At 36.9% G+C, this 19256-nt stretch overlaps 1 protein-coding gene across 1 annotated transcript in view; it reads left to right on the forward strand.

The window, feature by feature from the left end:
• Positions 1 to 19256, forward strand: part of PELI2 (pellino E3 ubiquitin protein ligase family member 2) — a 156466-nt gene that overhangs the window by 123559 nt on the left and 13651 nt on the right. The window contains exon 3 of the mRNA XM_016156114.2: positions 11300 to 11401. Coding sequence (XP_016011600.1) covers positions 11300 to 11401 — 102 coding nt within the window. The remainder of the gene's footprint in view (positions 1 to 11299; positions 11402 to 19256) is intronic.

Raw genomic sequence — 19256 nt, forward strand, 5'->3', positions numbered from 1 at the left:
TGGGCAGTGCAAGCCATAACACTTAATAACTCCCTATGAGTGTGGGGGAAACTCACTCTCATACACATCTGGTGATAATAAATTGGTGTAACTTCTGTGAAATGTAGTTTGACAGTAACTTGCAATATTAAAAGTGCACATACCACTTGATCCAGCAATTTTATTTCTAGGAATGTAGCCTGTGTGCAAAATGAATAGATGGGTATTTATTGCCGCATTGCTTGTAAAATAGAAATTTTTTAGTTTTTAATTAAATGAAAAAGAGATTAGATAAATAAGGCTGAATCTATACATCAGTTAGAGAAACAGCGCTGATAGACAGGTGATCCAGACCGTTCCACAAACTACAAGCTGTGTTAAGGGAAAAAAGGAGGGAGCAGAGCACTGTACTGCATGTTGTCATTTCTTACATGTATCCGACGCTGGTACAGACTGAGATTCTCCCCGAAGGGGTCCACATGGCGCTAGTAATAGTGCTGTTCTCTGTGATCCAGGACAGGAATTGGAAGGCACATCTTATTCACTGGTAACATTAGGTGCTTTACACACATTACCTGGTTTAAAATATTCTTTGCCTTAGAAATCAATCAAGAACCTGAAAGACCCTACAAAATTAAGTGTTAACTTATCCAGTAGAGATTATGAATGTTTTAGTAATAAAAAAATAGCTGAAAATGGTAGTAATTATTATGTGTTGGGCACTGTACTATGGGTTCTTTATAGACATTGTCTCAGTTTTTCCAATTATCCTTCAAAGTAATTGTACTACTTTACAGTTTAAGAAAGAGATTCAGAATATGACCCATGGACACAGATAATAAGGGCCCTTTTAAGAAGTTCAGTTGAATGACGCTTGAGCTATATATTTGCTTCAAATATATATCCAAGCTTCTACCAAAAACATTTATGAATGGCTTGTGTGATGACAAGTATACATGTTAGTTACATAGATATTTTCTTATACTTTCAAGGAAAGATAGCTATTGTCTTACTTAAAACTTTTTATATTAAGATTGGAACGTGCATGATTGCAGCAGGCTCAACATCTTGGGAATACCAACTGCCAAGATAAATATCGTCTTTTGAAAGTAAATATTTTCATATTTCTGTATAATTATGATGTGGCCCTACTGAACTGGTTTTATTCCATAAAGAAAATGAGATTCTTCAGCATATGGACAAATTTTAAATATAGGCTAAATCTTCAAAATAAAGATCCAAGTAATATCAGGGGAAAAAATGGAAAACATCCCCTCCCTTATTCTTTTACATCTTTTAAATGAGAGGTTTTTGCCTCTATCATTATAAATAATCAATAGGGTTTTGTTTTGTATTTTGTTTTATTTTGAGCAAGGGCAGATTTCAGTCTTTGTATTCTTCAGTACTCAGGAGATTGCTTTGACAGCTGATAAACTGGCCTATGTATTAAAATAATTATATGGCAGGTCTTTGGGTATCTTAATATAAAATCGATTTATGTCAGATTCATTTTATAGCATCTGGAAGTTTGCCTGCTCATGGCAGCAAATTAGGGCTCGCATTTACTATTGACTCACTAGGATATGTAGTTTATGGTGGATACTTAATGTATTTTCTATCCAGTGCTCTTGAGAAATAAGATATACCCTGTTTACCTAGTAAATGCATTCATAAAAAGAAGTATGTAAAAAAATTATTAAACAATGAATTTTACTTTTTTGACTTGATCATTTTGCATGATGCTCTATTTTTATTTATAATTCTTATTTATTAGGGTTCATTGTTTCAGTTAGCTTTATTTCCTGTGGCAAGTAGCTCACATGTATGGAACTACTTAAATATTCGATTAGAAAATGGGAGATGTTGCCACGGACAAATTCACATGCATTCTTTAAAGCATTGTTTATTGACCAGCCTCCTTGTAAAGTTCACCAACTCTTCTTACGTGAGACTGCAGTTAGCTTTCTCTCTCTTTCTTAGTCTTAAGGTTTACAACAAAGAGAAATCTCACAATTGTTTTAATTTTCACTGACATACTTGGCATTTCACAAATATATTTGCATCTTCATTTCTTCCCATGTCCATTTGTGCTCATGTCTAGAACCATAAAATATTCAAAAGCAAAGGCACTGCTGTTTTGCCGAATGAATTTGTTGGTCAGTTTCTCTACCTCTTACCAGACAAGTGTAGCCCCCACCTTTCTCCAGCTGACCACGGGGTCGTCTTTGCTGCAGGGTTAGACTCTGGCACAATATCTGCTGTGTGCGTTGGGATGGACGAAGTTTCCGGAGGACTGCCTTGAACTTCCAGGACTGTGCACTTTCCTCATCCTCTCCTGCTTTGTAGATGCTGCCACTTAGAGTCAGTGTGGGAGATGCCTATAGCCTGTGCACTGAAGTGTGCACTTTCAAAGTCACCATTAGAAATAGGCTGTCATTTATGGCGACTAGTGCACAAAAGGTGATTGGTAATGTAACATGTTTGCAGATGTGTGTCCTCATTATAGCACCCCTCTGTGGAGAAACTGTACTTCATCTCCACTTTACAAACGTGATGAGACAAATAAAACAACTGAAAGAGGAGATTGCACATTAGGTTAGCTCAATAGGTTTTACAAGTACAATGAAATAATCTATACAGATTTGAATCTGAACCTTTCATTTGTTCAGCACTTTGTGATAAACTGGGTGGATACAGAAGTAGCTGAAGCATCTTTGTCTTAAATGACAATAACTTTCCTGGACACAGGACCGACCAGCACTTGTAACATGACAAAACTGAGGCACAGAGTGCTTAAGTAACTTGCCCAGAGGCCCACAGCCAGTCATTAGTGGACTGATCTGTACTATTAACTTTGCAATATGCTGCCTGAATTGAAGGCTGATTTAAAACGACAGCAGCAGTTCCTCCCCGCAAAGAGCCTTTCATCCAGTGTACGTGCTGGAATTCCCGCAGACAGATCTCCACAAGGCACATGAACGTGCCCCATGTGCCATATTTTTCAAACCGTATCTGAGTCAGGTCAAATCTTGTGACTAGTACCACCAACCACATCCAGCTTCAGTGGAATTAGGAGTGACTCTGGATTAGAAACAGGGTCTACTCAAACATTCTTTCTCTCTCTGCTGTCCATGTTTGCTGGATGGACCACCTCCGTCATAGCCCCTGTCCAGCACTGTGCATGTAGCAGGTTCTCTGCCAAGGGTTATGGAATAGCTCAGTAAGCGGATTCCAGACAGGCATGGTTGTGGGCCAGTGCCAAGTTCAGAGCCATTGCCTCTAACAGACTTATCATTGTGATTTATTTATTGTACAAAACACTTGATTTTGATGAAATCCAAGTTAGCATTTTGTGACTTTCTAATCATAGCTATGATTCAGGCAATCATTTTTGAGATATGGAGTATTGAATAAGATAGAATATTTTAAAGAGTACATTCATGTAAAAATAAATTACGAATTCCTTTAGCCACGTCCTCTCTTTAGAAATAGCACTCATACATATTTTATACATAAATTGACAAGGATGGCAGAGACCTCATCTTCCCCGTGGCAGTTTGAACCAGACTGATTGAGGATTTATTGCCTAATTAACTTGTCAATCTGACATAAAAGTCATTAGTTCTGGAAAAACATGTTTGTCATACTGGGAGTATCCCTAATTAATATAGTCAATATCTAACATATATTTAAAACTAAACAGAATAATAATCTCCAAAGCATATGTTATAGACTACGAGGAACTGGTGATAAATTTCTTCGAGTCATGAAGCAGTGCTCTAAGTACAGGTTTGTATTTGAGGAGAGACGGTGTCACATTGTGTATTGTTCTCTCTGCTTTAAATGCAGTGAAATCAGTGCTACTAACATTGACTCCCTCTGCTGATGAAGCAAAAAGGTAATAACCAAAGACTCAGAGGTCGTGTGATTTGGACTGAACTAGGATTCAAACCTGAGGTCCAGCAAGTTCTTTTCTCAACATCAGAACCAACTAACCAACTTGGCCTTTACAGTGTCCACTCAGGGTCTTATTCTCCCTTCCTAAAGTGCATGTAAGCTTGGAGCTCGGTAGGATAAACCAGGTGGTCATATCAAGACAGCCATCTGACACAGTGTTTTCTTTTGCTGATGTTCAGCCATGTGCTGGATTATCAATGGATAATGCAGTAAGGTGATGCACTGCCAGTGACCTCACAGGGCAGCTATCATGTGACCATACATGCTGATACCTATAGTATCTCTCCCCCAAACCCACTCTGCCCCAGCATCACCGTGTACACAGTGCTATGCAGCAAAATCATTCAGCAGTTATTTCCAGGCCGCTGAGCAGCTCACAGCAAACTCATTCATTTGCTTGTAAATGTGCACATTTCTATCATAAACATAAACATCAGAAGTTGTTTTTGAACTAAGAAGGTTTGATTCATTGGGCCTATACAGTCCTACCCCCGTATAGATTCCATTATTATGTTTTTCTGTACCAATTAAAATATTTTTTCTCTAGCAATACACCTTGTTATAGAACGCTTAGTAACCAGAACAGCTGTGAGGGGCCAGTGTAGTTATTTTTCCATTTTATCAGGTCCTTTCTGCACTCTAGTTTTGCCGTTATTTATTTAAATTGTATGATAGGCTGAAATATTAACTTACAAATTAGAATCAACAGTTAAAGTAGCTGAAAATAAACTTGCCTGAAACATGCAGAATAATTGGGGAGCCTGTACTTACTCTACTGTGCCTTATTACAGAGTGACGAGTCGTGGATATCATTTAGAAAACCATTGAAAACACAAGCTTATGTGATGTTTCTTGGTGGACCCCAAAAGACAAAGGGGTCACTGCCTCTACAAGTAGAGTGAGTGTATAGGACATTGCCTAGGACTGTCCCCAGTGGGTGGGCTGTTAGAGCATCTCTGACTTTTTTTTGAGGTGTTTTGTTGGAAACAGAAGGATGGGGTTCAGTGAACAGCATCACAGAATACCACCATATTAGGTCACATGATGCAGAGCTCTTCAGAGCAGCTCTGAGATTTGTCTGGAAAAGCTTCCTTCAACGCATAACCCATTCCAGGGGTGTGTCCCTTTCTTTTGAAAGGCAGAAAGAAACTATGCTGAATGCTGTGTTTCCAAAAATACATTCATCTGACTTAGACACTGTGTAACCTAAGAGCAGTAACTGGTTTTATGATAATCAGCATCCAAGACATCTAGACAAGAGGGATTATTATATCTCTTGAGTCATTTGGTTCTAAGACATAGTGATAGAAAAATTTAGATGTGTATGTGAAGAAAAAGAATCTCATTTCATTTGAAACTCAGATTCTCTTTCACACACGCACGTGCAGACGTGCGTTCTCTTGAATGAGGTTTGGTCTAGTTTAGTAAGGCATGGCCATTAGTATACATATTGGATGTGGTTTGCCAGAGTTTGGCTTCATAACTTCTAACGTAACGAGCTATCTTCTTCTCATATCTTCCTAGCATCCCTTCTGTTCCTGCTCCAAATATGTAAGGACTAAAAATGTCCATGTGACATGCTTGGTGGCTTTTGGCTTTATGAAAATGCTTCAAATTCTTTTATATATTAATCTATAAGTAGTAATTTCAAACACTAATATAAAAATTTGTTCACATCTCAGTCATCCAGCAACTGAAGATTATCACAATAAAGATATATAGTTACTCTAACCACAGACAGCCTCTTAACATGCATTCAGGAGCACATGAAACATCCATTAGGAAGACAGCCCCTGTTTTGAAGCACTGTGCTACCTACACCTGTCCCGTGCCCAAGGGCATGGGTAAGGCGAACACACAAATCACCATGATGTTTTATATGAATTATCATAAATACTAACAAATCAGAAAAACGCTCTGGCACCAGTAGGCCTTGAAAACTGATTGGTCCAGTTGTCTTTTGTGGTGCAGTTAACTACTGCAGAACTTAGTGGCTTAGCAAGAACAATTTGATTTATTCATACTTTGGTGGGTCAGGAATTTGGGGAGGGCACCCATGGGCAGTTTGTCTCTGATTCACATGGCAAATGCTGGGGTAGCTGGAACTATAAAAGACTCGTTTCTAAGGCGGCTCCTTCACTCACACGTCTGGGTCTTCGTTCTCTGTGGCCTCCCTCTCCCCACGTGGCACTTCAGTCTCCAGGGACTCTCCCTATAGCTTGGGCTTTTTATGTGATGGCTCAGGACTCCAAGAGCAATTGTTCAGTGGTGGCAAGGGGAAGCTGCAAGGCTTCATCGACCTAGACTCAAAGTCCCACATGTGATTTCTGCTGCATCCTGTTGATCAGACACATTACTAAGGGCAGCCCAGATTCAAGGGGAGATGAATCAGATTACACCTAGTAATCTTCAAAGCAGAAAGTTATGGGCTATAAAGGAGCCGATTGTAAAACTCCTTTGGGGGATAAATCAGTTTTGCAATTACTGGTTGCCCAACAACTACTTTATATATGAGGAGAAAAAGTGAAATGTTACACATGGTTTGTTCTACTTTGTATTTGATTTTTGCCTTAAAGCAGTAAAATCAGTGAGCCTGGCTTTTTCACTCACCAGTAGGCTAAGTATGATGGTAATAATGCTAATTGTATATGGACAGCAGTGACAATAGAGGTCTCCGAGATGACATGAAGCTTTTAAGTTGGAGTGATCAGAAATATGGTCATGCTGTTGACTGAAATAGGAAATCCAGGAGGAGGGAAAAAAAGTTGGGTCCAAACAGTTTACTAATGCTTTAGACTGCAAGCAATAGAATACCCAACGAAAGGCAGCCTAAAACCCTCATTTTTCTCGGATAGATCTGGGGCAGACAGTTTAAGATTTGGTTCGGCTCACAGACGTCAGGGCGCGGTATGCTTCTCTGAGAGTCTGTGACCTTCCTCTCATATTACAAGATGGCTACCTCAGCTCCAAACATCACATTAATTTTTTATTAACAGAGAAAGGAAAGACTCTCTCTTAATGTCTCCCATCCCCAGGAGCTCTACACTGGTGAGGACTGGGTTGCATTTCCATGTGCTAGCTTCAGAGGAGACTAGGAGAGCCAGGCGTGGCCTTTTCAGGCTTTTTCATGGGAAGCCAGCTCTCCTAGCAGGGAGAAAGACATCAGATAGGAAACCAACAATGTCCGTCACAGCGATGAAGTCCATTTTCTTTCCCTGCACAGTGGCTGAAGGCTCACTTAGCAGCCTTATAGAGCTTGAATTAAATGGCTAAATCATAGCTATGATAAATTAGTATTTTCTAGAAACAGTTTCTCAATGGGCTTTTCTTCTTTTACTTTGAGAGCTAAGCCCACTACTTCTTTACAAATAAAAGATTTGATAATTTCCCTTGTACTTTTAAAATATGAATGAAAGCTCTTTGGCTGCCATGAAGACATGTATCCATCCCATTATGCATCTTGCAGAATTGCCATCCTGGTATCGTTACATATTATACATCTTTATAAGTGCCTTTATGTGTATACCCGTGGGTTTATAAGATGAAGGAATTTCTGTAGACATTATGAATCATGTTTGTTTTAAAGTCTGGAGGGTTAGAAAACTCTCCGATATTTAGTTGAACCGGGACAACCAATTCTAGCTATCCCCCTGAATGACAGAGGATAGCTGAGCTGAGCCGAGCCTGTGACACAAGTAGGATAAAACTCAGAAAATATAGAAAGTATCTTGTCTCTGAAAGGGCCTGGTTTGGACATCTGGGATTGTAGAGTAGTGCTTTAAATTCCTAAGCTGGATAAAGTTGGAATCCTTTGTTCTGTGACTGTGTAATTATAATTGTCTAATCGGTAATTGTCCAATTGTGATATTTTAACCCGATAAAATTCACACATAATAAATTGGAACTGAGAGTATCACTCTTGGTACCTTTGCTGGTGAAAAGTAGGTTTGAGGAAGGGAAGACCTGAGGAAAGAAGGTCTAGATCTCATCTTGGATCGTAGCAGTCCATTCAGTCACCTGACGTTCACTGAATGCCAACATGCCCTCAGTGCCAGGTGTGGAAGAAAGGGTAAGGCCAGGTCTGCCTTGGAGGCACTCACAGTGTTAGGAAAGGGAGGTGGCAGCCGCACCTCCTTCTCAGAATAGAAAAGCGAATATGAGAAATCTGTGTGGTCTACCAGGCAAGCTAGTTGGGCTGGTTTTCCTTAGAATTTTAAAATGTTTCATTTCCAAATATGAGTTGGTGTAGTAAAATCACATTATGTTACAGTAATTGTGTTTGAACTAAATTATAGTGAGTGCCAAAAGAAAGCTTTGCCTACTCTTTTTTTTGCTGATATTTCAGAAATAGATTTCAAAGCAACTTGGTGCCTTAGGGGAAATTTTATTTTCGTAATACCTAAAATGATTGACTCAAGTCAGTGAATCTGTAATTTACTAGAAGCTGTATTTCTGAAAATCAGTTTAAATGATAAAGATTATCTGAGAAATTGAAACATCTAACCAAACTAAAAACCTTAATGACTTATATACTTCCAAAGAGAAAGCAACGGCTGAAGTCAGCCTTAAACTCTTCTTAACATCCCCCAACCACTCAAGTCTGGTCTCACTCTAGACTTTAACATGCAAACAAGATTCTGTGAGTCCTAACTCATGTCATCAAGGAAAGTCGGCACCTCTCCGTTTATTTCTCAGCATCCCAGTGTTCTGGTTTTGACTGCCACCTTTTCCTCCAAGTCTCAGTCCTGGCTTCAATCCCAGTCTTCCAGGGTCCATTGATCATCATGCTTCTCCTCCCTGTGGGTGCAGCCCGTTTGGGCCCTAGGTCCCTGCCCTCAGGGCCCTTCACAGGCAGGCCTCCTCTCCTGGCTCAGCATGAACAGGGAAATCACTGCCAGGACTTAAAGGTGGATATCGCACCTCATTCATCAGGATCCGTGCTGCAGGGGAGTGAGTGTACTGCCTGCCGCCTCAGAGCCACTCACCACCTTCTGGGACTTGTTTCTCCCTGCAGAATCTTTTCCTACTTCCTCATCTTCCCCAAATCCGGGGGCTTCCAGAATGTAACCCTCAGCTGGGACTTTCTTAACCAAAAAGTCTCGGAAAGTATTTTTCTAGCTCCAAAGCATTCACCTAACTCTGGAGATTCACATTTAGTCATATTAAACACACACGTGCAGTTTTAAATTGTAGATTTTCTTTAGTGGACTCAACCTTCAGGGTGTCCTGGATCATTAAAGGCCTCAGAGTCCCGATGCTTTCTCCCCCGCTTGGGGGCGGCCAGGCAGAGGTCAGCCTAGATCTTTGTACTCAATGCTATGGGCAGTTCCCAGGCATGGTGTCGCTTTTCCTATAAATAGCCTTTTTTATGTGTTGCATAGTTTTGGTTACAAGAATGGTTTTAGAATAAAACACCTTAGAAGAATTGTGTCCAGTGACAACTTAGGGCTTTACTGTAAAATGGCAATTTCTGGTGCTTCCCAGAGTGGAAGGGTTTGGTTGTGAGAAGTCAGCCGAGGGCTGTGCTAGGTCTGGGGTGAGCACAGTGAGTCTTTCTGGTGCACCAATGTCCCAGAAAATTTGGTAGAAATGTTTAAATGTTAAAACTGTAGGCATATAGAGCCGACTAGAAAATTCATAATAATTTTAAATTAAGATGTTTTAAGCTTGAGAAACTACTTCAGGGCTGTTCTCCCAGGCGTCTCTAGGGCTTCAGGTAACTTTCTTCCAGTAAAAGCAACTTTGGTGGAAGTTTGAGAAACACTGTACTTCAGGAGGTACCATCATAAAAATGTATAACTTTTTAAAAGGTATTCTGTTATGGCATTTGTTAGCTCCTTATTCTGACATTTTATGTAATGTGTGCCTAGAAAGTTGTGTTTGAGTCAATGTATTTGTAAATTGGGTACTTGTAAATGCAATAGACACTTTTTAATGAACCCTGAAATAAGTTACTGTAGAATCACTCTCTGGTTATTAGTTTTAAAAGTTTGAGTGTAATAAGATCATTTTTCTTAAAGCATTTTTTTTTACTTAACTGTAAAGATAAACATCTACTTATCTTAAATTGGAAATAGTTCTTTATTAATTTCACTGTCAAAAAATATCACTTTTATCAGTACTGTTGAATTTATCTGATTCAGACCAATGAAAATTTAAGATTATAGTTGTTTTTGGAATTAAATACTCTTAAGAACTATTTTTTAGATTTCTGACCATATTGAATATGTAAATTATTATTTCTAATACTTGTATTATCTTAATGAAGCACATACAACAGAACATCAGTTCAATCATGCAGTTTCTCAGGGCAAATGATTAAGTAACCATGAGATGAACAAGGCTAACTTCAAACATGATTTGGAATCTTGTACTATTTATTCCTCTAAGCAATTATATTGGTCAAATGTAAATGTTCAGACATTTTCATTAGCATGCTATATATGTCCCACTACTTCTAAGTGCTTTCTTGCTCTTCGTACAGTACCATCATTCAGTAAATGTTTAATATAATAGATAGGCTTATTAAAGTTTTATTATGCTTAATGTAAAAGAGTGGAAATGAAGATAAAGTAGAATGGATAAAATGTAATTAAAATAATTTGGAGTACAATTTAAATAAACTTCTTTATTAATTTGAAATTTAAAAGTAAATGCCCACAACTTAAGATGTGTTCAAATATATCATTATGGAGAAAATAAGAATAGCATTGTATTATCAGTTTCTAGATTCTTTCGTAAAAGAATATTAACTTTGGCTAAAAATATAAAAGATAAAACTAACTTAGCTACCTTATTTATCAATTAATAAGTATCTTGGTTAAGCAACTGCTTATACAAGATTTAAGTAAGATGTAGAGTATAAGTATGATTATCATTGTCTAGAAAAGTGAATTATATAGAAATTCTTATAGAACATTTATAACTTCAATGATTCTTCTATGATTATAATCTATTATGTAGGAAAAATAACTAACAAAATATTATTGACTTAGTTGTTGTAATGTGAAATAAAGTTTAAAACTTTAAATAAATTATATTAGTCTAAAAATCCTATCATTGAGTTAAAGTAACATAGAGAAAGTGTATGTTTTTCTGGGAATATGATTTAAATTAAGTCTTGTAAACTAGTAAATTAATTTCGATGTGATGTAAGTAAGTACAATATTATTCATATTAACATAGAATATTTGGTAAAACCAGAATTGTGACTATTGGCTGCTCAGCACAAGCTCTGGCTGGTAGGGAAATACTGGCTTGTGTTGGGTTTTGCTGGTAGGATGGTGTCTCTTAACTACAAATAGGAGTGCGGTTAAGTTGTTGAAATTGAATTATAATGAATATTTTTTAATTTCATTATTAGGCTATCAGCTGCAAAGGTCAACACAGTATATCGTACACTCTGTCAAGGAATCAGACTGTGGTGGTCGAGTACACACATGATAAAGATACGGATATGTTTCAGGTAACATCTTCCTTTTTTTTTAATGAAAATTTTAAGACATTTTTCCTTCAGTTCTGTATTTCGATATGTAATCAGAACTTCTGGTACATTAACCTTTGGTGGTACCCAAGGGGAAAGAGAGGAGGATAACATAAAAATTATTCCTATTTGATTTTTGAAAGACTAAGAAAAAACTTAGTTTTAAAATTGCAAAAATATGTAGAGAGGCTACAGTCGCAGATCTCAATGTGATAAAAATAGACTTTAATAACAAGAATAAAAATTTTTATGGCCAGCCACTTTTAAAAGCAACATGTTCCTAAATAACACTTGGATCAAAGATGACATCAAAACTGCAATTATAGGCCTCTTTTAAAATAATTATGGTAACACCGTATAGCAAAACTCATGAGATGTGACCAACATCATACTCAAAAGAAAGGCAAAAACTTAAGTGCCTTTATTATGTGGAAGGAAGAAACAAAGGGAGGGAGAGAGGGAAGGAGGAAATCAAGGAACTAAACATGTATCGCAAAAAGTCGTTTTTAAAAAATGACATAAGAAAGTAGAGGACAAGTGCAGGAATAGTTTTAGTAGCATATAATAGAAAGTCCAGAAAGACATCAAAAGAAAGCAGAAGGACATAGTAAAGGAAAAAATCAATTAATTTAAAAAGAAGAGTATCAATATTTCCAAGATTTGGTACTTTAAAACAACAGAAAATTAAAAGTAAGGCTAATAAAATAAAAAGTAAGCACAGATTGGCAACCATGAGACTTTGCATTTCTGTATGGAGTTACATGATTAAGTAACGCATGTTGAAATAAATGTCAAAGTATCAGATAATAACATCAAAAATAAGGAAACATGTTCAACCTCACTTATAAAAAGAAGTGTGAATTCAGATCACACAACAATACCATTGTTCACTTAAAAGATTGGCAAAAATCCAGAAGGTTTTGTCAGAGATGTGGGGAGACACTCTCCTACATATATGACCTCTGTGAGTTGTTGATTTGGAAATAACCTATGACAAATACAAAACACTTAATGTTTTTAGACTTAACTCTTCTCTTTCTAAAGCTATTCTCTTTCTGAAGACTTGCAAGTATCCCTACATACACATAAAATGACATTTTTACCAAGTTATTGCTCAAAGCATAGTGTAATAGCAAAAGATCACAAGCAGCTTAAATGTCCTTCAGTAGGGGACTAGTTCTGTGAATTTGGAGACAATTATGCATTGGGGGCCTCCAAGGCTGTAAAACAGAACAAGAAAAAGCTCTACATATGCAGAAAGAGTTCCAAACTTATTTAATGAATTAAATATTAAATATTATTAAATATATTAAGCCATTGATAATATTATATTCAGTTAAGATTATTTAATGTTAAATGTTAATAAAGTAATAATGTTATTAAATAAGATAAATTTTAAATAGCATATTATTAAATATTAAATTAGTATAATTAAACGATTTAAATAATGCTATATGCATTAAATAGAGCAATTGCCTGTTGGAGAAGAAAAAAAAACAATACTAGATAGATAGGTACAGGGGTTATAGGGACATAGTTATGTGTCAGTTTGAACTCAAAAGTAAGATTTTATCATATTTAGACAAAATATTAAGTGGTTTTACTCTTCATGCCATTTCATTTTATAATTTTCTTAATTTTTTTTCTTTTCGTTCTACTAAAATCTCTTCCTAAATATGTGTATACTTCCCTGTTGATATTCGTATGGGACTTCATAATAATTTTTTAATACTTCCTAAAATTATATATCTTCCATTTGTACGGTTTTTACTGTTTTACATAGAGAGAAGATTCTCAGTACTAAAAAAGTGAATCAAGAAAATTTTACATTTGTGGGTGGTACATTTTTTATCACTTACAATTAACAAGTTACCGTGATGGCATATGTTACTTCATTGCTGTTCTTTAGTGACACGTTCTGACATAAATAGTGTATGCTTCACTAGTGTTCAGTCACATTCTGTTCCAGTTGTTCACTTTCTTCCTTTTCATCTCTGCAAAGGCAGAACGAATTAAAGATTGAGCTGGATTTTTTCAGCTCCTGTTAATGACTTTTTCTTTAAAATCATAGTATGAATACCTAACATGAGGTCTACCCTCTTGACAAATTTTTAAGTGTATTATACAATACTTTTAACTGTAGGCATAATGTTGTTCAGCAGATCTCTAGAAGTTAGTCACCTTGTGTAACAAACTTATCCTGTTAACCAGTATCTCCCCACTTCCCTCTCTCTTCAACCTCTGGCAACCACCATTCTACTGTTTCTATGAATTTGACTACTTTAGATAGTTCTTATAAGTGCGATCATGCATTATTTCTTCTTCTGCGACTGGCTTATTTCACTTAGCATAATGTTCCCTAAATTCACCTGTGTTGTCTCACATGCCAGAATTTCCTTTTTAAGGCTGAGTAATATTCCATTGTATGTATGTACCACAGATCCTTTTATCCATTCACTGTTGACATTTAGGCTGTTTTCATATCTTGGCTAATGTAAATAATGTTACAATGAAAATGGAGGGTAGCCAATGTCTCGTCAAGATCTTGATTTAGTTCTTTTGGACAAAACCCAGAAGTAGGATTGCTGATCACATGGTAGTCTTACTTTTCATTTTTTGAGGGACCTCCATAGTATCATGAACTTCTAAGTGTTTTATGCAGACTTCCCAATTCGTTACACAGAATATTGAAAGACTCAAGATTAAAAAAATAATTTTGTACTGCTTTATTAAAGCATACTTATGTGAAATTGGCATTTTTAACTGCACGTGCATGGCAGTGAAGAGTACAATGCCACTGCTTAGATTCCTGCTAACGCACATCATTGCTTTAGCATCATCAGAACACATGTCAGCATAGTAGAAAAGGCAAATGACATCTTTGTATTACCATGAGAGCAATTTTATCTTCGTGGACCTAGCCTCTTGAGAAGATTTCAGGGGCCATATGGACCACACTGAGAAATACCGTATGCCAAACCAATTTCATAGCTTAGTTTCAAACTTGATTTCATAGCTAAGAAATCTGAATCTTTGAAAGGAAAGGTAATTTAAATAAGGGCAGAGAAGGCATGAGTGGCAGAACTAAGATTTTGGTCTCCTGAATTCTACATTGTCTATGTAGTACCAGTAAACCTCTTTAAATAAAGTGTGGTAACTCAATAAGAATGTATAAACTTTAATTAAGAAACCGTAACACATTTGTCATTTTTACTAAAATTGTCTCATTCCATCAATAGACTAACTGGACATATTGGAAGATTAATGTCAGATCACTCTAAACAGAATAGAATTAAGCAACTCTTAGAAGTCCCTGAAAAATCAAGGTTTTCATTTTTTCCTCCCTTTAACAAGTTTATATGTCTAAAACTGACCATTGATAAAAATCATAGAGTTAAAAGCAATGTAGCATTTATATTTCTGAAGCACGCACCTTGGTGTTGAGGTCTGTTCCTTTTAGCCATTACATGTTAAAAGTGATTTCTGGGTTAATTGGGCATTTAAAAATCAGAACATCAGAATGAACCAAAAAAAGAGCCTCGTGCTGCATTTCCCACAGTGGAATCAGATAGTAGGGTTTAGAACTCCAAAATATTACTGCCCGAAATAAGAACGTTGAAAGTAGATCTGAACTTAACAGATGGGTTAAGGATGGGAAACTCTGAGTTAATATAGTCAGAATAAGATGTTAGTAGTTATTTTCTAGAGTAGGGATAACTAAAGAGAGAAAACAGAAAAGAGCTCTTGCGAAAGTAAAATATAAAGAAAATCATTTATGACACAAATCAAAGGAAGTGATGAAATGTCAGCGTCCCTAAAGTGAAGTATGACACCAAATACGTTCTGATCATGAGGGTAAGGACAGTGGCCAGATCCCAAAGTCAGTGTTAGTGGTCTTTTCCCTCCTGATTTCTCAGTTTCATGGGCTTTGAACCTGGGTGCTGCAATGCCTTATGTTTTTAGTTTTTGTTTGTTTGGTTTTTAACTTAGTTGGTTTATAGTAGTTTTAGCATCTATATAGTTAAGAAAAATGTCAAAGAATATCAACATTTTTGCAATAGTTATTTCTTAAAAGTGTGTGTGTGTGTATGTGTCTATCTCAAAGGGCTCAAGCTCACTGTCATAATCTTCCATTTGTCCGTTTCACTTCTTAATCACCACTGTGTATCAGATACTCATCTATTTCCTATAGATAGACTACTAAGGCTTCCCTCTCATGGAGCCTACATTCTAGAGGAAGCAAACAGACCACAAATGAGCAAATATTCCAGGCAGAGTACCAAGACCCCATGGCAGGAACAGAGTGAAGGAGAAGGGAAGTAAAATGAGGTGACCTTGGAGAGGAAAAGTCTTTGGGCCAAGTAAGGAACTTAGGTTTTATTCTAGGAATTTCAGAGAAGCTGTTGGAGGATTTTATGCAAGAGAGAGGTACGTATTTCCAACTACTGTCTAGAGTAGAATGAAGGAGCCCAGTGTGAAAACTGGGAGACTAGTTTGGAGGCTAAAGTATTGCAATCCAATTAAGAGCTGTCAGTAAATGGAACTAAAGTGGAGGAAGTTGGAAGGATCGAAGATGCGTTTTGGAGGTGGAGTTGGCGGGATTTACACAAAGTTAAATGTGGGTGTAGAGGAAAATAAACAATCAAGGATAGTTCTTGGATGTTGATTTTTAGCCTGAGCAAATTGGATGCCGGTCATTGACATAGGGAATATAAGGGTGCAAGGGGGATCCAGGTTCAGTTTGGACCATGTTGCACTTGAGATGCCTGTTAGATATTCAAGTGGAGATTGTGTGCACTAGTCTGAAGCTCGGGAGAGAGATCAGGGCTTCGTGGCTAATAAATGGGATTTGATGAGATTACCTAGGGAGAGAACAGAAAGAGAAGGGAAGGGGGCTTGTTTACCAACTGGCCTGCAAGGGTTTCATTATTTTAATACCAGGTACAAATGGACCAAGATATACTGGCTGGTTATAAGCCCCGGAAATCCCAGCAAGAGTGGTTTCAGTAGAGCCGTGGGGAGAAAAGCTCATTTGAGAAGTTCAGTCGGAGTGCGCTGAGGGAGAATATAAGGACATGGGTAAGGAAGTGGCAGTAGTAACTAATGATGGGGTTTTTTTAAAGAAGTATTGCAGTTAAGTGAACCACAGAAATGGGACTATACCTTGAGGGTTCCTTGCAGGCAAAGAAAAGCATTTTAAAAAACAAGAGACTAGTCTGGAGCGGCGCTACTCAAACTATATGCAGCATAGCAGCGAAGTGTCTGTTAACAGTACAGAGTGAGATGAGTTAGGAACTCGAGAGGAGGAGGTGTTTAGAAGCTGTTATAGCAGCTTGATATTCCTGAAACATCCAAGCAGATGATCATTTTTCCACTTGTCATTTTTATTGTTTCTTTTTTAAAGGTATCGGTGGCAAGTTGAAATTTAAAAAGCAAACAAAACTAGTCCTTTGCCTCACAGAGTCACAGTTTAAGAAGCTCCAGAATGTGATGCTGGATGGCTTGATCCAATATCAAGAAAGAAAATGAGGATTCAGGAGAGAGAGGGAAGGCAGGAACAAAGAACAGGAGCAAAGTCATTGGAAATGGGAGAATATTGGGATCCCAAGCATTAGTGAAGAGATTGGTCTTGGGTGGAAGCAGCAATATTTCATCCTTGTCATCGGAGGGAAGTCAGAAAAGGTTACAGAGGCAGGGACATGGGAAGAATTGGTCCGGGCAATGTGAGAGAGGCCCTTTCAGGTGCTCCAGTGCCATCTTACCTGTGCTGACTTTGACTGACAACCAGGCAAACCCAAACTTCTCTCATTTATATTAAGATGTAAAGTGCTGAAGGGCAATGTGTCTGTGAGTGTCAGTAGCAAGGAGTAAAATTTCCCTAAGGCTGCTGTGTGAATGTCGGCACTCTAAGAGTATCGGTTGAAATTCAGAAGCATCTTGGCTTGTGTACACGACCGCCTTTAAAACGTCAATAGTCAAAAGAGTCTGATTTCTACATTGGGTGAATCTTCAGTAGGGAAGTGGCTCAAATTTTTCCTGGGAAAAAGCAACATGAGATTTGTGACCTAAAGTATAAAAATTTTCTAGCACTCTACAATTTAGATGTAAGTGGAAGTGAATTGATAAACAAATCTTAGATGACCAGTCAGATAAGTATCATGGCTTGAAGTAATTGATCCTAGCAGTATGTTTCAGTTGGAATAAAATGTCATGTTTTATAGTCAATTTCAGTTAATTCATCAAGACATTAATTTAATACATTGGAGGAAAATCAGAATGGCCTTTCTTGAAGAGAATAATCTCTGTAGACAAGGGACAGTTGTGTGACATTCTACTAGGGTGTGGTTTTAGCTTTGAGCTTATAACAACTTGAAAGTGATTACCCTTTTCTGTGGAGGTGACAGAAATTAGGTCAGAGACTGTCGTCATGATAACTCTGGGCTTTGTGTGATGACTAGGCAGTTTAAAACTTCACATTTCATTCCTAAGCTTTATTGTAATAGAGATTCAGGATGGGTTTGTTCCTGAGTTTGGAGTAGCCTTTATTTTCTCCTTTATGCTTTTCTATATTTGTGAAATACTTTATATGTGTATTTGTTTAGAAATAAGACAGTGACAAATACTGTATGATATCACTTATATGTGGAATCTAAGAAAATCAGAATCATAGAAACAGACCAGAACAGTGGTCACCAGATACTAGGGGTGAGGGTATGAGGGGAATGGGGAGATGTCGGTCAAACAGTACAAATTTCCAGGTGTAAGATGAATAAGTACTTGGGATTTCATGTATAGCATGGTGATTATAGTTGATAATGCTCTATTATATACTTAAAAGTAGCTAAGACAATAGATTTTAAAAATTAGAGTGATGAGAATCAGTGCAACTTCTGAGTCACACACCCAGTTTTCAACTGAATATAGCAGAGAATAGATTCTGCAGCTTCAGGAAGATGAATTGTATGATGATAGGATTTTATAATATCTGTAATTTAGATTTTATGTTGCATTTTTAAACAAGTTATGTTTTCTAAACCTGAAATGCATACATTCAGGCAATACGCATCTCTTTAAGTTGATGAGTTTCAGTGAACCCAGTGGTTTAGTTTTTTCTAGGCACATTTCATTAAGACAAGAAATTACGTTTTGTAAAAAACAAGAGAAAATAGATGTCTGTTGTTGGTGAGTTTAACGAGATAGTGTATGCATGAGAATGTATATGTAAGATTTACAAAAGAAATTTAATATTGTTCCAGGAAGCAAATAGAGCTAAATTATGCAAGATTTATTAAATACTTTCCCTTTATTCATTTGGATTAAAAGAGTATTACAGTGTTTGTTTTAAATAGAATTTTGAGATCAAGATAAAGGTACCTGAGAAATCGACTTTTGTGGGCCTTATATGTACACATCTAGGGGCTCCATGTTCTTCCCACTGGCTTCAGAATCAAAGATGTTATTTTTAGAACATTAATATCATATTTATTGAGAAATGATTCGTTTACATATAAAGGATTTAAAGTTAGGAAGTCTCTTTGGCATATATAACATCACTGTTTTCCAGTTAGAGATTCATAGCACATTACATAAATGTTTTACTATTTGCCTTGAGAATTTCCTTTTTTGTAAACAAATGCTTACTCCTCCCACTTCCCAGGACAGAGCAGTGCCTGTCTTATTTGGATTTATTGAATATGAAAGGCTTTATTTGAACTCTTAAGATCTCGCTAATGAAATACATTCTTTCTGGCAGCCTTTAAACTTTCCAAGGAAAGTAAGCCAATATAATATTATTGGCAACTTTTTAGATTTTCCCAAGAGAGTTTTTTAAAAATCC

This window comes from Rousettus aegyptiacus, unplaced genomic scaffold (genome assembly GCF_014176215.1).
Source record: "Rousettus aegyptiacus isolate mRouAeg1 unplaced genomic scaffold, mRouAeg1.p scaffold_m13_p_3, whole genome shotgun sequence".
Classification (NCBI taxonomy): Eukaryota; Metazoa; Chordata; class Mammalia; order Chiroptera; family Pteropodidae; genus Rousettus; species Rousettus aegyptiacus.